The sequence below is a fragment of the Eleutherodactylus coqui genome, chromosome 4 (genome assembly GCF_035609145.1).
Source record: "Eleutherodactylus coqui strain aEleCoq1 chromosome 4, aEleCoq1.hap1, whole genome shotgun sequence".
Taxonomy (NCBI): Eukaryota; Metazoa; Chordata; class Amphibia; order Anura; family Eleutherodactylidae; genus Eleutherodactylus; species Eleutherodactylus coqui.
This window is the reverse complement of record NC_089840.1, coordinates 209,339,785-209,359,476: the sequence shown is the minus strand read 5'-3', so window position 1 is coordinate 209,359,476 and position 19,692 is coordinate 209,339,785. Positions and strand designations below refer to the sequence as shown.

The 19,692-nt window shown below is 42.2% G+C and overlaps 1 protein-coding gene across 2 annotated transcripts in view; it reads right to left on the bottom strand.

Annotated features, from left to right (window-relative positions):
• LOC136625992 (hexokinase HKDC1-like) overlaps positions 1 to 19,692 on the bottom strand; it is a 37,631-nt gene that overhangs the window by 1,806 nt on the left and 16,133 nt on the right. Inside the window, exons 4-17 of one of the 2 annotated variants that reach the window (XM_066600653.1) lie at positions 19,494 to 19,610; positions 17,953 to 18,048; positions 17,154 to 17,253; positions 14,926 to 15,109; positions 13,683 to 13,838; positions 13,353 to 13,586; positions 12,784 to 13,088; positions 10,028 to 10,176; positions 7,714 to 7,833; positions 6,750 to 6,845; positions 5,364 to 5,463; positions 4,391 to 4,574; positions 2,066 to 2,221; positions 166 to 399 (exon numbers count right to left, since the gene is read on the bottom strand). In XM_066600653.1, coding sequence (XP_066456750.1) covers positions 166 to 399; positions 2,066 to 2,221; positions 4,391 to 4,574; positions 5,364 to 5,463; positions 6,750 to 6,845; positions 7,714 to 7,833; positions 10,028 to 10,176; positions 12,784 to 13,088; positions 13,353 to 13,586; positions 13,683 to 13,838; positions 14,926 to 15,109; positions 17,154 to 17,253; positions 17,953 to 18,048; positions 19,494 to 19,610 — 2,231 coding nt within the window. The remainder of the gene's footprint in view (positions 1 to 165; positions 400 to 2,065; positions 2,222 to 4,390; positions 4,575 to 5,363; positions 5,464 to 6,749; positions 6,846 to 7,713; positions 7,834 to 10,027; positions 10,177 to 12,783; positions 13,089 to 13,352; positions 13,587 to 13,682; positions 13,839 to 14,925; positions 15,110 to 17,153; positions 17,254 to 17,952; positions 18,049 to 19,493; positions 19,611 to 19,692) is intronic. The other variant, XM_066600654.1, reaches the window with a different exon arrangement.

The window sequence follows — 19,692 nt, the reverse complement described above, 5'->3', positions numbered from 1 at the left end:
TATCGCTCACTTTCATTCATTTGAACGATAATCTTCCATTTAAGTGATGATGTGAGAACAGTCACAATTGCTCTATTGTAAGAGAATGCAATAAGGAATCTTGATTTCTGTCCCTTTGTTCTGGGTCTAATCTACATACTGCGGTAATACGGCTTTATAACTTACTGTGGGTGTAACTTATACAAGGTGCCATCAACACCAACTGTAGTCTTAAGATGGTCCAGACCTCGGTTTTCTCTGATTTTATCTACAACCGCAGCCAAGCCGGCTCCACATAACTTCGCTGCTCTCGTTGACACGGCGCCACAAACTTCCTTCACAATGATACTGTCATCACATGTGCTATCTAATCCAAGCTGTTGGAGAATCTTCCGCACCTGCAGGAGAGCTAGACGATCGCTGGGGAAAGGCAAAAAGTCGTGATCAGTGATATATACAAATATGACGCTCTCTTATAAATGCAGGTAAGTCCAGGAGTTCTGTGGCCATATAACGAATATAAGGCCCTATGCTGAGTAAGTCATAGCGGGGCGGGGGGTACATTATGTCTTATTACGGACACTTCTGCTGCTACAGAACCTCTTTTTGAAGAGAAATAGAAAGTGTCCTGTCCACCATTTATTTATTTCCTACACCCTTCCATAAAATACGGTCTACAACAGCCGGGTGATGTTTATAGGAAAAGGATAAATTCTATTGACACGTAATATGGTATATTACAGTACTAACCCCTTCCCAATGTGTGCTACATACACGATGGGTGTCGGCCATCTTTTATAGCTGACACCTTTCACCAACAGCTGCTATCAGCATTCACGCTGACCCTTTAAATGCCCCAATTGGTGCATTCTATAGGCCCCCAGGGCTGCCGTGATTGGCACTCATGTCAAACACAAGGTCTGTAGGAAGAATCTAGCCTGCCACCTCATTTTGCAAGACCCCTGGTGTCTGTGTGTGCCATCTTGTACACGGTCACAGATGCTGCACTGCTGCCGTTGGTCTAGAGCTGGGTGACTGGAATGCCTGTAGAGATGCGGCCTGGCCAGAGACCAATAGGTGATTGCTATTACTAATGGAGCCACTATGGAGGTCACTATTACTACTGTGGTTACTATGAGGGGTCAATATTACTACTGTGGCCACTATGAGGGGTCACTTTTACTACTGGAACCACTATGGGGGACCCTATTACTACTGGAGTCACCATTATTACTGGGTTCACCATGGTGATCACTATTATTACTGGGGCCACTAGGGCGGTCACTATTACTACTGCAGCCAATAAGGGGAACACTACTACTGTACAGTCTTATATATATATTATTATTGTATTATAATTGGCCCTTTGAAGGCAGCCATATGGCTGATGTGGCCCTCAATGAAAATGAGTTTGATCTTCCTGGCCTATGGTATTGCATTATTGTATTCTGATTTTTTTTTTTTTTTTTTTAATAATCAAAAAAAGTTTAACTCATTTTGACATTTTTCTTTAGTCCCGGAAGAGCATAAACTTGCAATTGTTTGATTGCTCATACAGCATAATGCAAAACTATGGAAAACTAAAAAAGTTATGATTTTTTGAAAGTGAGGAGGAAAAAAAATGAGAAAACAAAAATGGGCTGCAGCGGGAAGGGGTTAAAGGGAACCCTCACTGAGGATGGCATAAAGTAGTGAAGGACACATTGATTTCCGCGGGTTGTCACTTACAGGCTAATGTTATGTACTTTGCGAGAACTAACACTTGCATTCTGCATTAATGTGGCCAGAGAAAGGTCATGATAATTGATAAGCCGCAGCACCATCATCCCCGGGTGACTGTTTTCTCACTATGCACTGTCATAGCAGTCTCTCTAATGAGACAACCGCTTTACCTGTAAGTTATATGGTTTTGACCATAATGCTAATATTCGGTATGGTTATGACCCTGGTGCCATTAGTGCAGAAAAGCATCTGCAGCTTTTAACAGAGGGAAAGCCACCACATGCAGGGGGCCCAGGAGCCAAATGTGACTCCAAGTATCTAGTTGGGGGAACACTGATGTACGGGGTGTCAGAAGAAAAATAACCTTTCTATTTGAGACAGAAATTTAGTTTCAAAAATTCCTTTTGTTCTCAGTCGTTCGGAAATCTGTCCTCGGAATAAGAGGCCACGTTTCGTTAGGTCAATCAGAATCTGTCGCACAATTTCTCCAAGGTACATTCCACTTGTCATCTTTTCATAGCTGTGTGGAACATATACAGATATAGATTAGCTTTTTACAAACTACAGTACAAGTGAATGAAAATTATTTAATGCATAGTATTTCCTGCAATTATCAAATCACACCTTTCACGTATGCAACATTCATGCCGCCGTTATATCAATCCAGCCATCTTAGGTAACATGATGTGAAGGGACTAGAGATGAGCGAACGTACTTGGTAAGGGCGATTTCGCAATCGAGCACCTCAATTTTCGAGTGCTTCACTACTCGGGTGCGCCGGGGCAGGGGGCGGGGGGCGCGGTGGAGCGGGGGGTAGCAGCGGGGAACAGGGGGGAGCCCTCTCTCTCTCCCTCTCCCCCCCACTCCCCTCTGCAACCCCCCGCTCACCCCCGGCGCACCCGAGTACTTTTCAGCGTACTCAGGATCGCACAATCAATCCAGATTATTTACCTAGTAGTATCAGAGGTTCTCCAGGGATCATTCTGGTATATTTGCTACCGAAGATTTGCTAAACTGATCTAGAAAAAGACCCAGGAGTAGAGACAAGGAAAGTAACATAAGTAGGTTGTTGTACAGTAGACTAGCTGTTTAGTCTGGGCCACCCTCACAGCTATTCTAATGCAGAAGGTAGACAGAGACCGTCTTCACATCTGCTAGAACCTGCTTTCGGAGGTTCTGTTGCAGATTCGGCACAAAATACCAGAGGAAATAGCACTGCATTCAATCAGAACTAAAAAGCCAAATATATATATATATATATATATGTATATATTGTGGGAGAATAGCTCGGTACCGTGCGGGTTTTGAGATATTTAGAGACAGAACACCAGTGGATGCAGTCCAAAGCAGGCGTGACCTGCATTTATTTTTTATAACAGCAACAGAAAAATGTCCAGCCTTAGCTTCAGGCAAACAAACAAAAGTCCAAAATCCAGCTATCAGGCCCTCCCGGCCTGATCAGGTCGCACTTAGCAGGTGCAGCGCACAGCAGGGCTTCTCTCTCCAGCCGGTCACACAGGCTGCCAGGGTCCAGCAGCCATCTTAGCTCCCCTGTGTCCGTGCACCTGCTATTTATGTGCACACTAGAATTGGCTCAGCCTCAGCACCTGGGCTGATTGAGCTCATCCACACCCTGGAGTGGAGGAGGTGGAATGGACGGCCCCACTACCAACCTGCTATCCATTCCAAAAAAAAAACCGCCCGGATATTTTTAAAGAACAGATCTCCAGCAACTGCTTGCTGGAGACCACATTACGCTCCTGGTTTCTTACGTCTCCGAGAGTGAGACATGACCTTCCTCCAGTCCCCTTATGCATAGTACCAGAACCTAGGGGCGACGTAGGGACCGTCCACCACTACGCCCCTCAGTACCTCACAATATATATATTTATTTTATTTTTTTACATACTTGAAACATTTTTGAAAGCTCTGCCTGCGGCCTGTGTCACAGGGACGTATTTGCGTATGCATGCAATATGCAGTGAATAGAACCATTTATGCAAATGAGTTTGTTTACATTTACGCATTTCAGTTGTGCAAAAAATACACTTTATTTTTCTGCGTATTTGCGATGAAAAATAGCACATATTAAACTAATTAGACTAATGGCCCATTCTAAGCAATGGGAGCATGGCTGCATGTTTTTTTTTTGCGTGCAAAAAGCACAGTAAAAAACACACAGAGACGCATGTAAAAACACAACGACCATTGTGCAAATACACGGCGCAAATGCGTACATAAATGTGCATACACCCGTGTGACACAGGCCTGAAAGGGGATGTTCTACGAAACTAGCTTATCACCCATTCACAGGATCGGTGGGGTTTCAGGTGCTGAGACTTTCACTGCTCACGAGAATGCTCTCTGAATGAATGGAATGGTGGTCTTGTGTGCACACAGCCGCTCCATTCCTTTCTAGGGGCTGTCGGAGATATCCAAGTGCTTGCATTGGGCTACCTCTAGCAGTCTAATTGAAATTAATGGAGCAACAGTGTACACGTGACCATCACTCCATTTACTTGGGGACCCTTGTTAAACAGTGAGAGCCCCAACAGACAGATAATTACAGATATTTATTTCCTATCTTAATGATAGGGGATAAGTTATTTTTGTGTTCTAACCTCTTGAACTAGTGCAATGGAAAAGTGCAGTGGATACCAATAGCAACTAATTACGTTTTTCATTTTACCTTTGTTTTCCAGGATTTAATGAGTTTTTATCCACATGTACATCATATTGCGTCTGAATGTCAGAGAGACAGCCATTATCCCCAAATCCTCCCCATTCTGTGTTAATACACATTTTTCCTTCATCTCCATCTATTAATTCAATGTTCTTCATTTCTTCCATATAGCACACATTGCTCCCAGTACCTGGGGAAGAATTGTATACTTATTATACCTCAGATTGTATATTTTTCATATTTTATTATGCAACGATTAGGGGTGTATGGTGGGCTTACAGTTCCACATTGCAGAGCCATTGGAACTCCAGGTGCTCCAATGAAGCCCTTCACTCTGTCCAAGAAACATGTATGGAACATTTCACAGAATCCATGAGAAAAAAACACTTAAGTTGGGAGGGGGACACACCAAGAAATGGTAAAGTCTGACAACAGAGTAACAGTGTGGGTAGTACGAATATTAAAGGGGTTATCCAGTTGCAAACAATTTTATTGCCTGTCCTCAGGATAAGTCATCAATAGTAGACTGGTGCCAAAGAGCCCCACCAATCAGCTATTCTGTGGGCCGATGTTTGCGTGCACTGAGCTCATTTTTGTAGGAAGCAGACAGCTCTCTACCCACTGCAGTGGCTTGACTTGGTTTTGCAGGCCAGGTTGCCACTGAAATAAATGAGAACTTGGCCTGCAATACCAATCCAAACCACTGCAGTGGGAACAGAGCTGTCTGCTATCTGCAGAAATCAGCTCTGTGCAGAAGCACACTGGTTTGGCAAACAGCTGATCAGTAGGATATTGGGATACGGATCTATTATGCGTGATCTATCCTAAGGATAGGTCATCAATACTTTATAACTGGACCATTTCTTTAATTACTACTTGCTGTTTTTCTTTAATGTGTGGTTTTTAATTCTATGCAACAAGGCATAGGAGCCATTGAAATGCAGTTTGGCTCTGATGGTTTGATCATACTAAAAATTACCTGCAATGAGCCCAATCTCACAGTCGGGATCTTCATATCCACAGGTCATCATGGTTCCCACTGTGTCATTGACAATTGCCACAATGTCTAAGTCAAACTCCTTCAGAGTGGGATAGAACAGAATACAGATATTGGTGTACATAACAAATGATTTAGAAGACAATACATGGAACTTGTATTCTTACAGTAACGACTGCAGGAGTTGTCTTATCAGCAAACTACAAATCATCCCCAGACACCGTTGGATTTCACTAACTGATCATTAAATGATGAATCCCAACATATTTCTTCATTTCGTAGCATCAGACTATCCTGGATATCCCACTGCAAAGCAACAGGGTCAAAGATATAGAAATATACCTGATATATCATCTATCTATCTTTATCCGTTTAGTTGGACCGACTCTTGGACACTTTATGGATCGGTCCTCTTCACGCGGTTCTGTCTTGTACAGCTGCTTCCAGTTCGATCATTTGCATGCTGGTGTCGACTTGGATAGTATCGAGCCAGTACGTTCTTTGGCAGCCCGGTCTTCTTTTGCCACTGACCACTCAGCATTATTGATGTTTCTAATTAATTAACTCTTATTATGTGGCAAAGTATGAGAGCCTCTGTTGCATAATTTTGCCCTCCAATGAAAACTTTGGTTTTATGCGGACTAGGACTGCTTTGTTTGTCATCCTGTTGATCCAAGACATTTGTAGGAGTAACAAAGTTCGAAGGCATCAATCTTCCCCTCGGTCTGTTTTCTTCAGTGTCCAATTTTCCCGAGTTGTCATTGGGATGTGATTGCATTGACTATCCAGCACTTCATTGCAATGCTTCTGTCTTTATTTTTCCAGATCTTATCCATACTTAACATTGCGCTGCAACCAAGCATGATTCATCGTTTTATTTCGGGTCCTGATTCTCCATTGCGGTTGATTTTCGATCCCAGGAAGATAAAGAATGGTATAGTTGGAGGGGACCTCCAGGGTCATCGGGTCCAACCCCCTGCTCAATGAAGAATCACTAAATCATCCCAGACAGATGTCTGTCCAGCCTTTGTTTGAAGACTTCCATTAAAGAACTCACCACCTCCCGTGGTAACCTGTTCCACTCATTGATCACCCTCACTGTCAGAAAGTTTTTTCTAATATCTAATCTGTGTCTCCTCCCTTTCAGTTTCATCCTATTGCTTCTAGTCTTTCTTTGTGCAGATGGGAATAGGGCTGCTCCCTCTGCACTGTGACAGCTCGTCATATATTTGTAGACAGCTATTAGGTCTTCTCCTTTCTACTTAACATCCAGAAAAATGTTTCCTCACCACACCATATAACCACAAAAAGCCCATGATAGCATCAACTTACAGTACAAAAACACATAGTATTTTAAAGAATACTTACATTCTTTCTTTTGATGGCTTCTCTCAGCATGTCTACTACATCCTGCCCTTCACAGTCAGTGGCTTTGAAGCCTTTTGTCCATCCAACCAACATCCCCTATAAAGGCAGCAAAACTCAGCAATTAGGCATACTGCAAGGACATGTAGCTTTGAGGACATCAGCTTGTTGGGTAGTAAGAACAATAAACTATATGATCTGTACATCTTTTCAGGCTACACATAGCAAGGAGGAACCATTCTACTAGTTTTTAATAACTAATAACACATTTCTTGACACATACAACAGATTTTAGTTAAAGAAGTAGAGACTATTTATTCTTATTTTGCTTGCCAAAATGACCATTATGTCTAATATCACTTTTATTTGTTAGGGGGTCAATAAAATTTGCCAAATGAGACCTATATTCCATTGTCTAACTGGTTCCGTAATTTTTCCTCCTACTATAAAGTAGAACATAAAATTATACAAACCAAATCAACCAGCTGTATTATGTGACTCTATAGTCAAATCATGTGCCGCACAAAGTTAGATTTAGGTTTGTTATTACCTTGTTCTTTTTGGTAGGCCTTTTTACAAGGTGGGCAATGGAAAAGTTGCCTGGCACCTCACTCTGGCGACCTCATTTGCTTACATATTTTAGCACATAATTTGCATGCAAAATATGCAGAGAATATAACTCCTTGATTTTAATGGTTTCATTCCCTTTACCCTTTTTTGTGCACGCATTTCATGTGCAAAAAAAACACAGCATGCTGAGCAGTAACCGAACAGACCCCTTTATAGTCAATGGGGTCTGTTCAGCACTGTTCGGTTCCATCATAAGACAGATCCGTTTGGCCCGGAAATTCCAATTTCCTTCTCCCTGAACAGAGCATGAATACATAACCCCCGCCGCCGATGTAAAACCACCTCTATACTACCAGCTAACTAATAAAAAATGTAAGACAAATCTAGATGACCATACCTTGTCGATTCGCTCCTGTTTACATGGGAAGGAAAATGTAAATCCCAGGGGCAATGGGGCGCCTTTAATACCCATGTAGTCTAGAAAGTCTGCGATACATTCCACAATATGGTCAAACAGCTGGAATACAAAAGATGACCTGCTGTTAAGAAGAAGATATAATAAAGTATGTTACATTCATGGCTGGCCTAAGGGTCCTTCTGGACAAGCCAATTATCGCTTGAATGTGTGAATGAGGTCGCCACTAGCTCGTTTGCCGTCGTTCAGCCTGTTTATACCGGCAGATACATCATTGGCTCGTTCAAACGAGGAATCGTCCAGTCTTTCACATCTGCTGTATAAGTGACTGAGAACGACTGAACGAGCGCTGGTTAAACCGAACGATTAGTGAACAAGCAAACGATGATATCTAAGTCTGCATGAAATGACTAACGAATGAAAAGCGAACAATTATCGTTTGTCATTCGGTCGTTGATTCACGTTTACAACGAACAATTATTCCTCACTTTTGCTCATCTGAACGATATTGTTTAGTCTAAAAGCACCCTTAGAGGTGTTCCACCTGTCCAGTCACACAGGGCTTATCTCCTCTCATTACTGAAGATGAGGTCACTGTTCAGATGACCTGGGCACCTGGAGCTAGCAACCCAATCCCGCATTTGGTGCCTGAACCTAATTACAGGTACTATATGATCAGGCACTACATAATACACCATAAGAGAGGGGGACAGGGACAATAGATATACACAATATTGGAAGTGGAGCTGTGGGTTCAGTTTACAGTTATTTGCTCTATTTGCTGCAATTCCCCAGGTTGGGAATCTTGGTCTCCTTTATTAAAATGGCCAAAGTTGTTTAAAAAAAAGGGGGGGGGTTGTTACATCTTTATCACCCACGGAGATCAGCGGGATCCACGGCCTCAGAATACTGTTACGGATTGAGGATCCACTGGACCAACCAACCAAGCTAAGACCTGACCTGGAGTGCTTGGTTGCTGACTCCTCAGATAAAGTGACTGCAGCCAGAAATACAGACAGAACTCAGACTCGGGAACACAGACAGAACTCAGACTCAGTGCAGAACTCAGAAGGCATAGACAGAACTACGGAACAAACTCAGAACACAGACTCAGGACCTCAGACACAACTCAACAGAGAGATGACCTCAGAACAGAGAGACACGGAAAGACAGAGGCAAGCCAGACTGCCAAACACCCAAAACACACATCAGCACACCCATACGAATAAACAGATGGAATTGCTATAATAAGTACGAGGAATTAGTTAGTGAATTGGCCAAGTCACTTAAGCCATGAGCCCAGTTCAAGGGTTCTTGTTGTCTCACACTCCCTACTCTAATGAGACAACTAACCCCAGGATACCTGCCTGCAAGCAGGGAAATCGCCTTGATAGGGACAGCCCCACACTGGAACCTAAGGACCTAACTCACCCTAGATGGTAAATGATCCAAGCAGCACAGGACATAGTTCACACTAACACAGAGCAAATATACACATACAGAATCAGAAATGGTGACAATGCCAGCATGGACAAATCAGAAGGGCTACAACAGACCCAGCACAGAAATACCCAAACAAATATACAGATACAGAAACAGAACTGGTGACAATGCCAGCACAGACAGATCAGAAGGCCTTAAACAGACCCAGCACAGAGACATACAGACACACAGACAGATATACAGATACGGAAACAGAACTGGTGGTTATGCCTGCATAGACAGATCAAAAGGTCTAAAAGAAGCAGAAACACAAGACTGCTCACATTGCAAGAGGAAAACCAGCAGACACTGACAAAGGAGCTGGTATATATAAACAACAGACCTGAGAGATTGGCTGACTGGAGCAAACCACACGCCGCCAGCTCATTCTACCACACCTGTGAAACTCAGCTGCTAGGAAAACATGTAGAACCATAGATCCCAGGGGTATTATGAATTCTTAAGGGAGTGAGAAAACTGTAATGACCTAATTCTGTAAAGTATTCCTCATGACTCTCCCTTGTTGTTTTGTATGGTGATGTATGACATGCCCAATAAACGTTCCTTTCAAAAAAGAAGAGAGGGGAACAGGGTGGCCCTGGTTACATCTGCTGGCCTTTGACTTTTTTAATATAACTTAAACTTAAAGCTATATCACTCACAATATTCCATTCCTGTCCACATATCACAGATTGAAGGCAGCGTCTTTAGTTACACAGGCTTTTACATAACTTTATTATGGAATAGGGGACAGTATGCAGGTATACCTATATGAAGGACATACATGCTATTTTCTAGCTCTCTGTACACTTACCTCTTCCCCAGTGCCTTGCATTATTTCTAGAGGTATAGCAAAGATCTTGTTGTACATCCTTACATAACGTCTTCTGCCAGTCCTGATTTTGACTAGCAAAACCCGAAAGTTTGTTCCTCCTAGGTCCAATGCTAGAAAGTTTCCTTGCTCTACAATATAGATTGGAAAAATATACATTGTCTACCTTTGTCATGTATACTAGTCTCAGCTATTCATCAACAGCTCATTATTGATCGCGCAAAAGGTCTATTTTATACCTTAGTGTGAGAGCGCCATTTTTTTAAATTTAGCCCCAAATTTTTCTACTTCTTCTTAAAATTCAGCTGCCTGCAACCATTACTAGAGAATACTCAGCCAACAGATCTATACTGCGACCATTTTGCTTACTAGGCACTGTATAATCCATATGCAGGGAATGCTCCTTAGGGTGGCTTCAGATGACCGTATGCACAATTGCGCACACTTCAATGCAACGTATTTGTTTGTATATCGGCATATATTACTGTACTTTTTGCAAACACAGCGCCTATTTACATGCGCAAAGCACCCCAGGCCTGATTTAAAAGGTTATCTAACCTGAGTTCCAGATGTGTTTTTTTTTCCACAGAATTGCGCAGCGTATTGCTCATGTTCCTGTGTTTTGCATATGCACCCCCCCCCCCCCCATAGACTTCAAAGGAGTCCTTGGGGGGTGTCCAGGAAAATAGAGCAGGTTCTATTTTTTTTGTGTGTGTCCAAGATAAAGTCAGAAAGAACCTATTGAAAGGAATGGGTTCTATTGTCTGCATATTGCATAGGCAAATTTTGCGCGTACAAATACGTTCATCTAATGGAGTCCTTGATCTCAATGTAATGGCCCGAAGTGCATACATCTGGCCCCTCCATAATAATCATACATGTCATGTCTTTAATGTGGATGTTCTGTGCAAATTGTCTTGTCTTTAGTTATGTGTATTGCATAGCTGCAGCATGTAAGAGGTTAATGTCTGTGAATGTCTGGGATATGTCTGGAAATTGTAACAAGTTATGTTGTCATGTGTGTATGCAAGATACATATGCATACATAGTGACAGGTAAGAAAGAGAGGGGTTCCATGGCTTCAACGGTTGAGTGTGGAGGGAGAGTGACGGCCACATGGGGGTACCTTCAACCCTCACATGGTAAAGAATGGAAGAGGAAGAGAGGTACACTGATGATCTAATCCCAGGACCCCTATCCTAGGAAAGAGAGAGAAAAAGTCCCCCATGCAGTGTCCAGAAAGCCATCTGCAAGGGAGTGCCAGTGGAGTGTCTTGTCCTCCTCCGGTGTGTGTGTCCAGGAGCAGAGTCATACAGATAACTTGACTGTAGGCCCAGTTTCATCGTGTGTCCCGGAGTGTGTGTGTCCAGGAGCGTAGTCATGCAGATAACTTGGACTGTAGGCCAGGTATCATCCTGTGTCCCAGAGTGTGCGTGTCCAGGAGCGGAGTCATACAGATAACTTGGACTGTTTGTCCAGTGTCATCCTGTGTCCCGGAGTGATTGTGTCCAAGAGCGGAGTCATGCAGATAACTTGGACTGTAGACCAGGTATCATCCTGGGTTCTCCTCCCTGACCTCCGTAATTTGTCCTTCCTGCACTGGTGTGTGAGCTTATCAAATCTGAAAGTAAAGTTCCAGTCACTGACCGTTCCCAGCGACTGAAGTTATCAAGTTAACTGTGTGTGGGCTTTCTTACTTTTCCTGTCAGACATCCTAAGGAGTAAGAAACACACCTGTGATATATTTCTTCAAGTCCACCACACCACCTATTGCCTGGAAGAGGCCTGGTGCTGTCTTGGCCAAGATTATGCGCGACCCTCAGGGAAGGAGTTGGTAGTGGCACTGGGACTTCCCTGACAACTACCCCCGCCATCTCCTCAGTAGTGTGCCTTGTGTCTCGGTTGCTGCAGCAGCCTCAGGTAAAAAGTATTTTATAATTTACACTTTGGTTATGTAAAAGAATACAGGGAATTTGTAATCCTATAAAGATATCTAAAAATATGGTGAAAAGGTTTTTTATGAAGAAAAAAAAAACTATTGTAGGGGGTAAAGAGTCCATGACTCTCACTCCCTGGGGGCCCAGGCAATTGCCAGTCTGCCCCTGCAATTCAAGCTATAAAAAGTCTCTCAGAGGCTCCTTGTGTGTTGTGGCCTCGTCTTCCACTTGTGTAGAGATTGTTGACCACTAGACGCCTCTACGACGCAGAGAAGAGATGTCACACGTTACCAAAGTATAAGAGGGGGGCATTATTGGGATATGAGAAGTTGGATGATCATATTGACTAATTTCCGCTACCTGGACTGCTCTAACCAGACTGTTAGAAGGCGTTGGGACCAGTGGATGTGTGACAGGACACAAGGTGACCAGGCTCAGGATGCCCTCATCAGACCACCAGTAGAGAGGACCAAATGATCATCCAACAAGCACAAGCAGCTCCAACTGTTTTATTGTCTGCCATCCAAAGACAGGTGGTGCCATCGTTATAGGCCTCAGTGTTTGTAGGCACTTGGCTAAAGTGCGCCCATCACATATATTGCTTTTGACACCCATCACATTCTGCAAAAACTTGGAGGAAATGTTTTAAAACTAATACAAAGTTAAAATAAAGTAGTTAATCATGGCGGCCTATCAGGTCAATGCTTCCATTTTGCAAATTAGTAAATTAGTAGTGGAATTGGATTAGTTATATTATGGACATTACTGTCCAGTCTATAATAAAATAAAACCAGAAATTACCTGTCCCGTCTGGTGTTCCGTAAACGTATGTCGGTAGCATTTTCACAGACGCAGAGTTGTGTGTTTCTTTTTTTAGCCCATATTTTAACTCTTTCATCATCCTTAATTTAATTTCTGCAAGTTTCTCATCTGATATATGGAGCAAATCTAGAACCTCGTCAATCTGCTCGCGTTGTGAGAGCAACCTACAAGCCACTGCTGTTACCATAGCTGCTCCTTTACCACTGCCGCTTTCTGAGAGGAGGAAACGCACGTCGCAATTAGGAACGAGCCTTCTTACAACCTTGTGTAGTCGCTTAGCATACCTGAAAAAGAAATCATTCTGGGGTGATGATTTATAGTATAGCCTTATTACGTATGTGATATATGTCTAATAACATGGGAATAACATACAGATAAGTCTTATATATACTTTTGAAAATTGTTCGCTCAATGGTTCCTCAGCCATCAACTTACTTCTATCTAATGCATATGGCCACCTTAGCACTTACTGGTCCAGAATGTGCCGGATGATTGGAGTTTATGTATAAGAATGTGTGAAGTTGTTCCATTTAGGACTTGTTACTTACTGGGGATGCGTTCTATAGACTGTGCCATCCATTCCAACTGTTGTCCTCATCCTATGCAACTTCTTGTTTTCACGAAGTCGTGTCAGGATGGCAGCAAGAGCGGCTGCACACAGGTTGGCTGATCGGAAGGATACGATAGTGGCGACATGCTGAACAGCAATGCAGTCATCTTCTGATGGTTCCAGGCCAAGGTCAAGAAGTATTTGTCTAGTGTTATACAGCCCTTCTTTATATCTGCAGTGGGAGGCCAATGACAAAAGTACATTGTTAGTACTCTTCACCATGCAGTTTCTGTACATGCCGTCAATACATATATAACACCGTCCTTACTTTTCCATGGCAGCCACGTGACATGTTTGTATCGTTCCCTTCGTACGGAGAGCATTAGAGATCTTGCCACCGAATAGAAGACCCTTTTTTGCCATCCTTAGCAGGATCAGTCTGACGAGTTCTCCCATGTACAAACCACTGATCATCTTCTCAAATCTAACAAGAAAATTAGACATAATGGCAATTTTTTAGAATAAAACTAAAATAAAACTAATCAAAGGCTCCGAGTTTTAGATTATACGAGGTTGTCTCGGGAAAATAACATATATGTATCTAAGGGCTTCTTCAGACGGACGTATTTTTTTAAAGGAACGTTTATTGGGCAAGTCATACATCACAATACAAAACAACAAGGGAGAGTCATCAAGAATACTTCACAAAATTAGAACATTACAGTTTTCTTACTCATTTGCACACATTTCTACACGTGCAAATGGCTTTGTTCTCATTAACGATTTTTTTGCGTGCATTTTGTGCAGACACGAAAAATAGTACCTGCTCTATCTTTCTGTATATTTGCGCACCAAAGGGCCCCATAGAAGTCTATGGGAGGTGCACAAATGCACAATACGCCACACAATTCCATGAAGAATAGAACACATCCAGACCTCATTAGGTGTCCTTTTAAATCAGGATGTGGGTGCCCTGTGTGCGCAAAAAATTACAATGCTATGCACCAATACGCAGGCAAATCCACCTTGTTTATTTGCACTTAGGCGTGCGTATTTGGGTATATTCTCGTCTGAAGGAGTCCTGAATGCTACAATATATTATAGTGTGAATAGTACTTTATGCAATTACATGACGCAGTGGTACTTTGTTTTTGGCCTGCTTCACATGGGCGTATTTGTGTGCGTTTTTTAATTTTAATGGGTTTGTTTACATAAGCATTTTTTTTGGTGCATTTTAGTAGCGCAGAACAAAACATGCCATGCTCTGCTTTTAGGTACATTTGCGCACCAAGCGCCCTCATATACGTTGGCAATTCTGTTGGAAAAAGTGCCAAGTAGTGCGCAAAATTTTATTCATTGCTGAATCGCAGAAGCCATTTTGAACTGCGGAACTGTTCATCAATGAGACAGTAGATAGTAGGATGCATTTTCCTTTAAAGGAGGCGGACCATCTTGCTTCTGCGGACCTTCTGCCGCTCATTATTTGCCCATGTTTTATTTGTTCCATTACTGTTTAATACAAATTATAGTTTCCCTCGTGTCTATATTACATACATATAACAAGTACTTACAGCTGCTTGCCGGGATTCACCGATCCCAAATCTATTTCATTATCAAATTTTGTTCTGATGTCATCTAAGACGCCATCATCTCCAAACGCTCCCCACTCTGTATTAATGCACATCCGCCCCTCGTCGCCTTCCACTAGGTCAATATTACTTAGGTCCTCCATGTAACAGGCATTTGTACCGCTCCCTGCAAACCAGGAAAACAGACAGGTCAGTAATATACCAGTTATTGGTTTCCCAATGTACATTGATTCCCATCTACTCCATTTACAAACCAAACAAAGGCTGGCTTCACCATTTGCGTATTTGTGTGCGCATGAACGTAGTGTTTTTTGCAGAATGAACAAGGATTTTTCTGCGTGAGCATGAGCATATTTTACTGTACTTTTTGCACCCACAAGACATGGTCATTGGCACAAGACTTACACAGATGCACCGATTGAAATGGTTAATTACAAAGAAGTTCCAGGCAGCAGCACAGTGGGAAGCAAACGTTTAAAAGCACATCTTTAATGTAATATCCGCAAGTAAAAGCAAGCAAGCGACATCTCGACCAACACAGTGGTCTTTGTCAAGCTGCTTAAGTATAAGGAGAGACCTGTCAGTTAACATGCTGCGGGCGAGGAGAGTCCGGCACGGCCCGCCTCTTCGACTCAAGAGTTCCAAAGTCAAACAAGAAAACTTCAAAGTATGTTATCCTGATATCGTGATTCTCAGTGTGGCAAAGGAGAACGATGTATGCCAGCAATACAACCGGCTCCATTGAAAGCAATGGGCTGGCGGCAAGAGCTGCAGTGATTTTTCAGGGAAGGGCTTAAAATATAAGCCCTTCCCTGAAAACCATCCTAAAAATGTGTAAAAAAAAAAAAATCTATACTCACCTCTCTGCAGCAGCTGGGGCTCAGCCGCGTCCAGCCGGCTCTTCTCCTGCACTGCTTTGAGGAGTATTCAGCAGGCGGGCATTTAAAATCCCCGCCTGCTGAAAGAGCTGCCTCTGATTGGCTGAGCACTATAACCAATCAGATGCAGCTGTCAGTTATTGAATGACAGCTAAGAGCTGCCTCTGATTGGTCCCTGTGCTTAGCCAATCATAGGCAGCACTCACCCATTCATGAATTCATAACTGATGCGTTAAAAAATTTGTGTGTCAAAACGCCCGTGTGACTGAGGTCTAAGGCTTGGTTGGGAATTTTCCACAGCTGAAAAAAATTTGCACCAAATCCATCTGCAGCAGCTTTCACCTGTTCAATTTGAAGTGGTGAAATCTGCTGTAGGTCTGCATCATGATCCATGAAGCCGCACCAAATGCTGTGGATTTTGATGCAACTTTTCATTCACATTTCCTCCGGGGTTTTTAACCAGCAAATTAGCACATGTGAACGCACCCTTAGGGCTCTTTCATAGGGAACATGACCGAAAATCGCATGAATGAGAGGCAGTCATGACCAAGTCACGGCTGGATCTCCCGTCTATGCGCCCGTTCAGTCGACTCGGGTCTGGTGAGTATACGCTGAGCCCAGGATACTGTTGGGCAGGGGAAGAGAGTTTAGCTCTGCTGAACTCCCTCCCCCTCTCTGTCCCTTGCCGGCTGTTTGCAATGAATGGGATGGGGCAGAAGATTAGTGTGTAATTTCCGGCCCCTCCCTTTGCCAACAGCCGGCAAGTTGCAGAGAGGGGGTGGGGAAATGGGGTAGGGAGTTTAGCAGAGACGTTGCTAAACTCCCTTCCACCCCATTTTTTCGGCAGCTCCCATAGGAGTCTATGGGACCGGCCATTGTATTCCGTCCGGAAGATAGTTCCGTAACTATCTTTTCTGGATGGCATAAAAACTGCTGACCGGAATGCACACTGTATGGCTATCTTTGCCAGCCGACCGTTTTTACACACCGCAAAAACGGCCATCTGAACTGAGGCATTGGAAATCAATGCCTCAGATGGGTAGCACATATCATCCGGGCATGAAAACGGGGCTGATGCTCATGTGAATGAAGCCTTATAGTAGAAATATAGGAATTCACTGAATACATCCACTTAATACCAGTAATATGTAATAGTCACTGCCTCCATAGCAAAAGACTACAAAGTGATACACAGCAGGAGTCAGGAAGCACTAGACTTGACCAGGGCTGTAATATTATAATAATAATTATTATTATAATCAATAATTATTGATTAGCCTTATATTTTCTTCTGTATAGTCGGCAATTAAAATATTGTTTAAACTCTTTTACCTACAATAACACCAACTTCACACAACTGATCATCATATCCGCAGGTCATCATGGTGCCCACTGTGTCATTAACCAAAGCGAGAACATCCACGTTTGTGTACTAACAAGAGAAAAATGTTCACACCCAAGTCAACACTTAACAGAACTTTGTGTGAAAGTGTTTATAGTATATAAAACAGCACAAATGTCCAGAGAAACCAAACAATGATATACATGATCCACAGATTCATATAAAGAGGCTGTAGAATTCAGTACAAGAACATCCAAAGCAATATACATTTGGCCCACATCCTCCCAAACTTCCACTTGGCGACTCCTTCAAATGAAGGGATAGTGTTCTAGACACCCGGATAGCTCAGTTGGTAGAGCATGAGACTGAGTTCGAGTTGGGCAATTCAGCTCCTAAGCAGTGAAACTATGGAACTCTCTGCCTGTAAACATGTTGATGGTAAACTCGATAAACGAGTACAAGAGAGGCCTGGACACTTTACTTGAGCATTACAATATTACGTGTTATATCACTAATTATTTCAGAAGGGTCGGTGATCCTGGGATTATCCCAATTGCTAGATTGGAGTTGGGAAGAAATTTTGTCCCTTGGATGGGGAAAATTGGCTTCTACCTCATTGGGTTTTTTTTTACCTTCCTCTGGATCCACACTGGGGGTGAAATAGGCTGAACTGGATGGGCATATGTCATTTTCGGCCTAACATACTATGTTACTATATTATTATTCACAAGTCAGTTAAAATATTGACATTTTGACCACCATATATAGTAAAAGTAGTTTGAAGGATACCTTTTTCTTCTTCAGTGTCTTCCTCAGGGTATTCACCACATCAGTCTGGTGAACTCCTCTTACTTTATAGTCTTTTGTCCATGATATTAAGACTCCCTACAACAAATATAAGGGATGACATTAGATTTAGTCTTTTAATCTGTTCCCATTATACCCACCTTGTAGACAGAAAATGTCCAACTTTTATGACAGTATAAGTGGACAATTAATATGATTTAATTGAAGTGTTCCTATACAGCTTCCTATATATCCTACTGAATGTGGTTCTCCATGGGGTTTTGTTTAATCACCCCATGAATCAAAAGTTAAGCAACTTTCTAAGACACTTTATGTTTCAGTTCCTCACCATTTTCAAGATATCTGTGTGCTGTCAGTGAATAAGAATACAGTTTTTATGTTTAGATGTAGCAAACTCCTACATATAGTATCTAGTCCCGTTTTCTCCGCTGAGAGGTGGATACAATTATATCCAGTCTACATAAATGTCTGTGTTAAATATATCACTGAAAACTGCAGAAATCTCTAAAGTAGTGTTCAACAATGTTTCAGTCCTTAATCCCTTCACCCTAAAGGACTTACATGTAGGTCCTCCAGGTGCAGGTTTGTATGGAGTGGGATTGGTAGCTGATCCCGCTCCATACATGGTGGGTACTGGCTGTCTTTCACAGCTAACACTGGCTTGCAACAGCTACAATCAGTGCTCATGCTGATCATGATTGTTAACCCTTTAAATGTCCTTATCAGTGTTCAGGGGTCCTGAACAACCGTTTCACAATGAGATGCGCAATGTGCCATTCAGGTGTCATTTCTGCCTGGGGCTTTTTAAAGGCCCCTAGGGCTGACATGTATTTCTGCCTATTCGGATGGGCATGTAGCCTGTCCTAATAGAATGTCAGCAGAAATACTATATACTGCAATACTGAAGTATTGCAATGTATGGTATATGCGATCCAACAATTGCAAGTTCACGTTCCCTATGTGGAATTTAAAAAAAAGTAAGAGTAAGTGGAAAAAATGTTTTTTATTATTGTCAAAAATAAAGGATACTAAAAGTCCAACCCCACTTTCCCATATTTATAATAAAATCAAAACAAAAAAAACCTTAAACATATTTAGTACCGCCATGTCTATAAAAGTCTCATCTATCAAAGTAATGGATGATTTATTCTGCACAGTAAAAGTCGTCAGAAAAAAAAAATACATAACACGAGAATTGTGCTTTTTTTTGCACCCCATCTCCAAAAAAAAAATTTTTTAAAGTGATCAAAAAATCAATTGTACAACACCAGTATGATACCAATAGAAAGCCCCCATAAAGAGTCATAGCCCTTCATGTTATTAATTGCTGCAATTTGATTAGACATTAAAAAATGACCAATAGTGAGCAATGTCTGCTCTGTCTTGAGTGTGCTCTATTGATGGTGACAACTGTATAAAGTAGAACTGTCAAACCACGCTTGAGTAACTGTAGGGTTCTGCTATTTAGAAACTAGTTAACCAGTTGATGTAAAGTCCATTTTAAAGCTTAATAAATATCTCACCTCGTCAAGTTTGGTCTGCTTGCAAGGAAACGAGAAGGTGAAACCAAGTGGGAGCTTTTGTGTTATCTGCCTTTTCTTCATGAAATCACCCAGAGAGTCCGCAACAAAATCAAAAAGCTGAAAAAGCAATGAAATCACTGTGGATTTGATTTTTGATCCGAATAATAGGAATTGTATCAATGATTATGTCATAATGAAG